Source organism: Manihot esculenta, chromosome 5 (assembly GCF_001659605.2).
Source record: "Manihot esculenta cultivar AM560-2 chromosome 5, M.esculenta_v8, whole genome shotgun sequence".
Lineage (NCBI taxonomy): Eukaryota > Viridiplantae > Streptophyta > Magnoliopsida > Malpighiales > Euphorbiaceae > Manihot > Manihot esculenta.
This window is the reverse complement of record NC_035165.2, coordinates 1,951,566-1,962,803: the sequence shown is the minus strand read 5'-3', so window position 1 is coordinate 1,962,803 and position 11,238 is coordinate 1,951,566. Positions and strand designations below refer to the sequence as shown.

At 25.6% G+C, this 11,238-nt stretch overlaps 1 protein-coding gene across 1 annotated transcript; it reads right to left on the bottom strand.

Moving 5' to 3' along the window:
- Window positions 1-4,295: 4,295 nt before the first annotated feature.
- Window positions 4,296-6,719, bottom strand: LOC110616361 (ethylene-responsive transcription factor ERF023). The gene is made up of 2 exons (XM_021758763.2): window positions 6,515-6,719; window positions 4,296-4,932 (listed from the first exon to the last, which is right to left on the bottom strand). Exons 1-2 carry the CDS (start codon window positions 6,685-6,687, stop codon window positions 4,608-4,610), a joined length of 498 nt encoding a protein of 165 aa, XP_021614455.1. The 5' UTR covers window positions 6,688-6,719; the 3' UTR covers window positions 4,296-4,607.
- Window positions 6,720-11,238: the final 4,519 nt, after the last annotated feature.

Genomic DNA, 11,238 nt, shown 5'->3' with positions numbered 1-11,238 from the left:
TTATTACAATATAATATTCCGAAATTTTAGAATTTCATTTTCATATTCACACGCCTAGTTATTTTTATTAAAAATAAAAATATAAAAAATATATAATTATAAATAGTTATGTCATTTTAAAAACAATTTCTTAAATTATTTTGTAAAATAATTTAATTTTCTATCTAATTACTTTTTTAAATGTTTAAATATTAAAAAATAAAAAAAGATGTTTTAGGTAAAACAAATAGAGCCATACAAAATGAAAAATAGCAAGGAATGGTTGGTGGGGGCTTGGCAATCACGACTAATTGGAAATGCATTATTGGCTTAAACTCGTTTGTCTCATTCACCTCCACGTGCTAATGCTACTATAAACATTGACACCCCCAAAGTCCTACTCCGGCGAGATTCAAAAAAAAAAATCCATTTATCACGCGGCGCCAGCTCCACGGTCACGCGTTTTGAGCTGCTATACTTTATCAATCCACAGCATATCATACACGTTTAACGATGGACACGCGCGCCACGTGCTTTTCATGATCTGCCTCTTTGATACGTGTCTGAATCTTATCTATCCTCGATTCGAACGAACAAATGATAGAACTCGCATCGGGCCCACAAATAAGAAACACTTAAAAGAAATGGTCAAAAAGCTCGTGAACAGCACGTGACTCCAACGTGAACCGAGGGGCCGTTTGTCAAACGGTTTATGTGTGCGTGAGAAGAACGTGACGTAAATTAAGCCTTCTTCTTTGCTGTGAATTTTGGCGAACGTGTTTGGCGTGTGTCCATTTTTTTTTGAAAAATATATCAACTATATTTGTTTTGAGGAAGGAAAATATATATTAAAAACTAAATTAAATATTAAATAATGAGAAGAAAATAAAACTTTGTTTTTATATTTAAATAAAAAAGAGATTATTTTTTTAAATGTACTGCTGTTAATCCCATGCCAGCATTTTCTCTAGATATATTCAAACCACCCGTAACTTTATCCCGGTCGAATAATCGGCGAATGATTGCGACAAAATTATAAATAGTAACTTTGAATTTTAACCTAAATTATTTATATAAATTTATTGTTATTATTAGATAGGATTATTTTAAAATTATTTATTTTTTAGAAATTTCCATTTATAAAAGTTGTTATATATGATAATTTTGTTTATAGTATCTTGCACGTGAAGAGCGTCATCGGGTGGGACCATGTGAATGATTAAACAAGTAATGGGATGAATTCTGTTGGGTTCCAATTATTTGAGTTGGATTGTTACTATTAGCTACTCGATTTATTAATAGTTCTACTATCCCTCTTGTTTTTTTTTGAAAGCATACAATCCCACTTCAACAAACAGCATCAACAGTTAGTTAGAGAGCTACTATAATTAATTAATTTATTTATTAATTTATACCAATTTATTTTGATAATAAAAGTAATAATTAATTTTATTAATTTTATTAGCAACATAATATATTATATAAATAAAATTACTGTTTCTAATAATAAAATTTTATCAAATAAAAAAAATATTATTTCAAATAAAAAGACGATGATACTTATAAATTTTTTAATCAAAATATGAATAGTTAGAATGATATTATTAGAAACTCATTTAACATAATAAATATTTACAATCATTCAAAATTAAATTTAATTTAAAAATATATAAATGTGAAGACTCAAAAGATTGAATCACCTATAAATAATTTATAAGAATACATTAATTAAAAAGTAAAAATTCTATCGTAAAGAGCAAATAGTAATGAAGAGTTAAAATTTTAATAATTATCGACACACTATTACTTTTTAAAATATTAAAAATATCGTGTTAATTTATATTTTTAAAATTTTTTATAATAAAATTATAGCCAATAAAATATTAAATTTAAAATAAAAGTTCATTAACTTGACAAAGTTAATTTATTGGTAATCGGTAATCGAAAATAAAAAATTTATTGATCATCTAATTTATTTGTTTGATGGTGTGATTTTAATTATTTTATATTTTAATTCATTCAATTATATATGCTCCATCATTATTGAGATTAGGAAAATTCCAATTTTTTATTTTAAAAAATTAAGTATATAAATATATATCCATTTTTATAAATACTAATATTATTTATTTGTCACGATTCTTATGTTGGCATTTGAGAGAGACACGTTGGTCAAACAATAATGATCTTAACTATGAAATTTAGGTCAAATATATGAAATTATTATTTGCCTAATAATTAATTAATTTAAAATTAATATATTTTATTTCTGATGAATATATATTTTTTTATTAAAAGATATTTTATGATATTATTTATTATGAATTAAAAGTATAAATTTTGTTTATTTTAATCAAGCAAATTAAATAAGAATAATTATGAAGTGACTTAGGGAAAAAATAGTTTCCTTTTTTCTGAATTAAAAATATTGTCCCTTAAAAAAAACAATAAAAAAATATTATTTAGTTAGAAGGGGAAAAAAGAATGGGCTTTGAAATGCAGTTACGCACGGACTACGAGGCATATAGAGGGGCTTGAAGCTGGTAACACTGGGCTGGGCTTCGGACCCACAACGCTGTCGAGCTAATTCCGTGGTGTGATTATATTCGAATAAGGGATATTAAGGCTTTTTTTTTTGTGCAAAATACTCGATTCTTTGAAAAATATATTTATTAAGAAATATACTTTTAAAGAATTCATTTATCGAGAAGTATAATATAAATATATTTAATATATAAATCAATTTCTAAGTAAGTTTGTTTATAAGTACTTTAAAACAATAATATTTAATGATTATTGGGCTCCTTAGACCAGGGCATAAAGAACCCCAAACAAGAAGGGCTAGGTTTGAATCCTGTAAAGACTCAATGTGCAGCTTTAAATCCGTACCGATTTAAGGTTTGTCCACATAAACCGAACTGGGTTTGGGATCTTAGACCCACGTACCCATCCGCCTTCATGAAAAGCAAATTTCGAGATCTTCGGAATTGCGTCTAGATGACTCTGGATGGAATTAAATAACTGTATCAGAAAAAAGACTATCGTACGTCCATTCGTACATATTATCAGCGTGAATATGATAAAAAAAGATAGATATAGTATGACAGTTACATGTCACTAAAACACAAATAATAAAAGAAATAAAAAGATACAAAAGAGAAATAGAAGCTAAACTTATAAAAATTATATCCTAAATCTATACCTATTATTGGATTTGAAATATCAATTGGTGTCGTATATAAAAACGAAGGAAATCTTACTGTTTCAAATATTTCATTTTAATTCGTCCATTAAAATTCACATGGTCAACCACAATAAAAATCATATAAGAACCGTCCCGAACGATCTGATTTCGATTTAAGAAAGACCGTTATTCTATTTTCCAACCCAAGAGCACTATTCTCATTTTATGTTTTTTAATTATAAAAAGCATTTTTTATATGATAAAACTTATTTTTGTAATTTTAATAATTATTTATTATATTTATATATTTTAAAAAAATTTTATGATAATTAAAATATTAAATTTTTTATGTGCTTTGCTTGAGAAATGCTATTTCCTTATATATATATATATGTGTGTGTGATTTTATGTGGTTTTTTTTTTAAATATATCTGTATTTTGGGTGAGTGAAGACTTAATTTAAGCAAATTGTTTCTCCAAAATTAAAATGCAAATATATAGGTCGATGAGTTCATTTGGAGTTCTATTTATAGAATAGCATAAATGTAATAAAAAGACAAATACAGAATAATAGTCAACATTTGCCGTTTGTTTTTTAACCTTTAATTGTACATGAGAAACTGAATGAAGAAAATTAAAGAAAGAAAGGAAAAAAAAAAAAAAAGTAAAAACCCAATTATCTTTAACTCTTATTATAATTTCTTTCTGTTTATTCTTATATATTACTCTATATCACTCCAATTTAATATAAATATTTTAGATCTACTACGAGAATTTATTTCTCAAAACAAAAGGGAGATTTTGATATGGATTTTGGCCTACTGGGCTTAGTTATTGAGAAATATCAACAATTAAACTTTTTTTAAAAAAAATATTATATAGGAGTTAGGGTTGTTTGATCAGCTAAATTATTGGGCCAAACTATCAATACAAAGACCTCCATAAATTAGGCCGAGGATGGTATTCTACCAAAAATATTAATGATTAATTAAATGGGTAAAAAATATTTTTGAATTAATAAAATGGAAAGTTATTAAAGAATCTCTCGAAAAAATGATACCATTAAAATTTCCCATCAATATTATAATAGGATGACTAAGTAATTAATTAAATCTAATTGTCATATCCCCATATAAGTAAGCATTATTACTCTCCAAGAGCCCATTTTGCAGTTGACTGACATTATGCTCTAGAATGTGAACTATAGTTAAAATTAAATATTTTAGAATAACGTCATTTTGATAAAATCAAAACGGATGCGTTTCAAAAACTTAAAATGCAGAATGAAAAATACACATGCATAGGACAAAATGGAACTTGCAAAGAAAGAGACGGAGATTCTACAACCTAGAACCAGACATGGACGTTAATAAACTTCAACATTGCCACGTTACAGACATGCCATGAACAGTCTTTGAGCATCTCCCTCCTGCCACGTGGAATCTCAGGCGAAAGTAGTCCATGCACGCGGACTCCAGTTGAACCCACAATTCATCAACTCTGGCAAATCAATCTCACCCCAAAAATCATCGCTATCCCCTCCGCTATTTGTTGCGCTGCAGCTGCTCTTTTCCTCTGTAATCATCGAATGTGCTGCCATAGCTGCTGCTGCTTGAATATCGCTACCCTTGGATGACGATGGACGAGGCAAGTCATCTACCTCGTTAGGAAAATTTAGCTGCGCTTTACAGCCTTTAAGACAATAGGCAGCGACGTCGTATGCCTTAGCAGCCATTTCTGGGACGGAAAATGAGCCTAGCCAAATACGTGATTTCTTGGAGCTTTTTTTCGATTCATGCATGTATAGTAAAATAATTATGAAAATACGCAGAATTCAAAAATATTTTCGGATTCTGTGTGTCAAACGGATGAATTCGATAATCATATTGTCGGAGTTCGACAGTGTGAGTGTCGAACAAAAATCAGTTCGACACCTTAACTGTCGAACTGCAATTTAGTTGGTGAACTGGACATGTTCGGCACTTTGGGTGCCGAACATGTCCACAAGTTGCTGCTCAACATTTGTAGACATGTCTATGCATGAATTTCATGCATGTCATAAAAATATTTTAAAATTTTAATTTATTATATTTTTAAAAAATATTAAATTTTATTAATTTTTTATTATATTTATGTATAAAAATATTAAATTTTATTAAATATTAAAAAAATTTTAAAAAACTAAGATTGGAATGTTCGGCACTCAAAGTGCCGAACATGTCCAACATGCATGACCCATGCATTCCAAGCATGGATATATCTCATTCATGCGCGTAACATTGATGAAATATTTTAAAATTTTAAATTATTATATTTTTTAAAAATATTAAATTTTATTAAATATTAAAAAAATTTTAAAATACTGAGATTGGAATGCTCGGCACTCAAAGTGCCGAACATGTCCAACATGCATGACCCATGCATTCCAAGCATGGATATCTCATTCATGCGCGCAACATTGATGAAATATTTTAAAATTTTAAATTATTATATTTTTTAAAAATATTAAATTTTATTATTTTTTTAATTATATATTTTTTAAACATGTTAAATATTATAAAATATTTAATAAGACTAAAACATTAAATAAAATTAATACTAATCAATTTATATAATATTATAATATTAAAAATAAAATATTTAATAATTTTAAAATAATTAAAAAAATTAATAATACGGTTGAAATATTTTAGAATTTTAAATTATTATTTTTATTTAAAAAATATTAAATTTTATTAACTTTTTTATTATATTTATTTATAAAAATATTAAATTTTATTAAATATTAAAAAAATTTTAAAAAAATAAAAATAAAACAATTATTTTTAAGTTTTTTCAAATTTTTAAGTTTTTTAAATTATTAATTATTTTTAAGTTTTTTTTAATTTTTTAATATTTAATAAAATTTAATATTTTTATAAATAAATATAATAAAAAAATTAATAAAATTTAATATTTTTTAAAAAATATAATAATTTAAAATCTTAAAATATTTCATCAATCTTAAAATATTTCATTCATCTTTAAAAAATTAATTTAATATCATGCATGGACATGTCCATACATAGTAGCAACAATTTGTGGACATGTGGACATGTTCGGCACCCAAAGTGCCGAACATGTCCAGCTCACCAACCAAATGGTAGTTCGACAGTTAAGGTGTCGAACTGCTCTCTGTTCGACCCTCACACTGTCGAACTCACTTGTTCGACAGTATGACTGTCGAACTCACTTGTTCGACAGTATGACTGTCGAACTCCTCCTTTTGACACACAGAATTCGAAAATATTTTTAAATTCTGCGTATTTTGATAATTATTTTATTATAAATATATGAATCGAAAAAAAGCTCGATTTCTTGCGCGGTTCTCGAATTTCAGACACCCATTTGCCCCAGCGCCGTTTCCTGACTCCGTGGTATACCGGATGTCGGGTGCTGCGGCGAGAAGCATTGGAAGTCTGGTTGATACTGGCTCGTGGAAAGGTGGTGGTCATGTCATGTTCAGTGTATGGTGGATGCTCCATTTACATTACTAGCTACAAAGCCCCCGGGTCTCGATCGAGGATTTCATGGCATTTATATTTTGCACAGAACATGACAACGGTATGTTAAATTTCCGGAAATGCCCCCTTCTGGAAGAAGTTGTCCACGTGAAGCCTGCGAATTTCAACCCCCAATAATAAAATAAAAATTCCTTGGGCTTATGCCGAGAAACTTAAATCTGATGCTATTTAATTATTGATAATACTGTTTTTCTTAATGAATAAAGGTGGATTAAGAACAAGGCCACGTGATGGTTTGCTTGTCCTGATTAGATTGATGATGATGTGTTGATGTTTACAGAGACCGCAGCGCGTGGAGTTGTAAAAAATTCAAGGTCAGGTTGTGAAGGACGTATATCTCCTGCCGGGAATGATGGGATAAGACGAAATTGCCACTTACGGTACACAATGTTTGAATAGAGGGAACGTAAAAAGAATTTGAGAGGAAACGCTATATACCAATGATTCTGAGAGTTATAAAACAGGACAATCCTATATACCAACCACTTGCATCCAATACTGCTTACGACAGAATACAAAGCAACAGATAATAACGAAATTAAATTTTTGTGAATTTAGTAAGAGGGTCCGACCCAAACATGTACACAACGATATAATCTACAAGTACGTACGTAGTCCTCATTCTATCTGATTGCACCAGCAACGACAAATAACATAATGTCGTTTGCCTTCTCTGGCATTTTGCCGCAGATCATAAAGAATTAAAGATTACTAAATTTTCCAAAAGAATTACGCTCGTGCTCTATACGTATTATTATTATATCTGTGCAATCCATAAATTTAAGTTTGAGGTTGAATTTTATTTTTTTAATAAATTTTTTAAATTTATTTATTTTAATTTTTTTATTAATATAAATATTAAAAATAAAATTTTCACGTTGAGAGCAAAAATAAAAATAAAAAATAAAATAAAAAATTGAAGTAAGGAAAAATTTTATATAAATAAAATTTTACGAGTTGAATGAATTTTCTCATTTAATTTTTTTTAATTTGAATAATTTAACCTATTACCACATAAATCATAAATCTTATTTAATTTTATCTATATTTATAATTTACTTTTAAAATAAAATTAATTCACCTCATAATTTATTAAACTCATTTTTTTCTAAATTTATTTTTTTTCTATATCTAAATAATTTATGAAATTATTAAATAATCTAATCATTATTCCTAATATTTTTAAAAAAATTAAAATTTATTTTTTATAAATTAATAATATATAATTTTAATAATATAAATAAAAATAATTATTAATAATTATTATTAAAAAATAATTTAAAAATAAATATGAATAACTTAATTTATAAATATTTTTTAAGTTGAAATATCGAAGATTAGAAGGAAATTTTTTAGATTAAAATAGAATGAGATAATTTATTGATATAAAAATAATATTTAGTGTTACAATTTTATTTATGAAAAAATAATTATTAAATTTTTAAATTTTTAAAGATTTATTAATTTGTGTTTATATTAAAATTAGATGGGTAAAAATATATTTTATATTTTATAAAACTAAATTATTTAATAATTTATTAAAAAATATTTATTTAGACTTTAATAATAAATAAATAATATGGATATTTATATTTATAAATACTAAATAATATGTATATTTAAAATTATATGAATTAAAAATATGAATATTCAATATAGATTGGCGATATAATTTTTAAATAGAAATAAAACAATAATTTTTTTTAAAATTTTAGAAATTTAATAATAATTTTTCACTCTTTTATTTAAAGTTAAATAAAATTACCAAAAAGACCTAAGTAATTTAAAAAATTTCAGAAATCACGTTAATGGATACTCTGAAATTTTAATTATTAAAATATTATCATACAATAACAAAAATTGCTTTGTTAATAGTAATTTAATTCATTTATTAAATATTGATCTAAAATAAAATTAATTAATTATATTTTAATAAAAATAATTTTTTATTACAACTACTATATTTAAACTAGGTATATTTTCCAAAAAAAAAAAAAAAACCTTAGACTACGTATAATTATTATTATTTTTAATTCCCTGATTGTCCTCCAATAAGTGAGTCTCCGTTTTTTAAGTCCGGCATTTGGGTATAGAAATAAAGTCAATATTAATGTTGGAATTAAAGTTGAATCTAATCATTCAAAAAATGTCCTGGCCTTACCAAATAAATAAATGAATCAAGTGCTGGCCTAACCCTCGCAGGGCATAAAGTATGGGCCAATTTTGTCGAACCATCATATTACTGAATAGCATTTTTGTTTGTTCTGTTTAGAGTTGTATTTACCATTCAGACCATCACAACGTCACGTTTGGTAAGGATGACTATCGCCTCTAATTAATTTAATTTTAATTAAATTTATTGCTCAATAATTTTAGTTAATCGAATTTTGATTTATATCAACATGTTTAATTCTATTATTATAGTATAGTTCTCATTGCATTAATATAAAAAATATTTTTTTACTAAACTCTATTGAATTAAAAAAAAGTACATAAATAAGTGTGGAATGTCAAAAATTAATATTTAATTAACTGATGAATTTTTATATTTGTAAAATTAAATATTTAAATTTTTATATAATTAATTGATTTATATTAGAGTTTTTTTATTTATAATTTCATTAATAAATTAATTAAAAAATAAATATTTAAAATATTTTTATGATTTTAAATACTTTTAATATAAGTAAAAAATTTTATATTGTATAAACTATATATTAGTTCTTAAGTTTTAGTATTATTAACGAATTAATTTTTATATTTTTAAAATTAAATCTTTAAATTTCTTTATATTTAATATGTCTAAAATTATAATTTTTTTATGCATTATAAATATTAGTTCAAAATTAATGAATGGTCAAATTTTTTTGAAAGTCCGATTTCCTTCTAAAATACTTTTTATAAAAGTTTATAACCTACTTTTTTTGGAAGCAAATTTATTAATTGTATTAATAAAATTTCATCAAACAAAAAATGATATCATCCTAAATAGCGTAGTATTACGACGATTATATTCTCTACCCAAATTATATGAGCAGTTAGAGTAGTATTACGACGAACTCATCTAACAGAAATATCAGTTATAGAATCTAACAAAAATTTACAATTATTCAAAAAACACCTACATAAGATCATTTGACGAAGATACTCTTCAAGTGTCTATCTAAACCCTGCATAAGATAAATTGGCAAAAATAATCCTCCTTCTTTCTCATCTCTTCAACATAGATCATTAAAGTCTCCCGAACAAAGCAATGAAGGAGAGTTTCTACGAGATAAAACTCGAATAAGATTTCAAGATTGACGTTGTCGTTGCAATTCCGGAAACTCATAATAACTAGTAAATCTCCATTGAACATTACATTTCGAAACAACTGAATCAATAAAATTTGAAGAAAATCCAACCATAGAAACAGACACATGACTCTTCCACATTAACGAAATGTCTCCTCCCAATCCTTGTGTATTGACTGAGAAGCAACCATCAAAATGTAAAAAATTACGAAAAAATTCCATACGAGAACTAAGAGCTTTTGTTTCCATCAAAAATAAAATGTCCGGCTTGTAACTGGTAACCAAATCTTTCAATGCATTAACTGTCCGAGGATTGTTGAGTTCTCGGCAGTTCCAACACAGGACTATCATTGCTTTCGACTATCCCGACTTTTGACGGGATGAGCCGCTTCACTGTTGCCTGTTAAATTAATATTTGCAGGGTGTTGTTGGAGGCATCCTGTTGACAGGAAGGAAAACCTATAACAACGTTATGTTTAGTATTTCTTGGCCTTTTTTTAGCATCATTGTTTATTCGGATTGCAATCTCCTCATCAAACTTATCAGGGACAACAACATCCCCCTAAGGATACCATAAATCTGACAAAAAGATCTGCATGAATTGTATATGAGAAACATTTCAACCATACAGAAATTATAAGTGACGATCAGAATATTTCTGGATCTCTTAATAGGGACAACAATATTTTCTTCTTCATCGATAGTCAATTGACGCATATCGTCTTCCATGAGAAAAGTGAAGAAGAAGTTAGGTTTAAGAAAGAGGAAAAAATGAGAGTATCGAGTCACAAAGGGGAACCTGTGTCAACATACTTTTTTTTTTAAATGAAATTTTTATAACTTAAGTAAACGTTACTTAATATCACTTAAAAATAATTTAAATTATAAATAATATCTAAAAATTTTGTAATCATAAATATTAAACTTTATTAATAAATAAAAATTACATGATAAAAAATTGTTAAAAATTAGTTAAATGAGATATTATAGATAAAAATTAATAAAAATTTAAGTATTTTTTAAATAAAAATTAAAATATTTAAATTATAATAAATGAGAATAAAATAATTATATAAAAATTTAAATGTATAATTTTAAAAATATAAAGATAAATTTATTAATTATATTAAAATTTAATGATTAAAGTATAATTTATTTATTTAAAAAAATAAAAATAGTTTTAAAAAAATAAATTAATTGATTAATTATAAAAAATTTA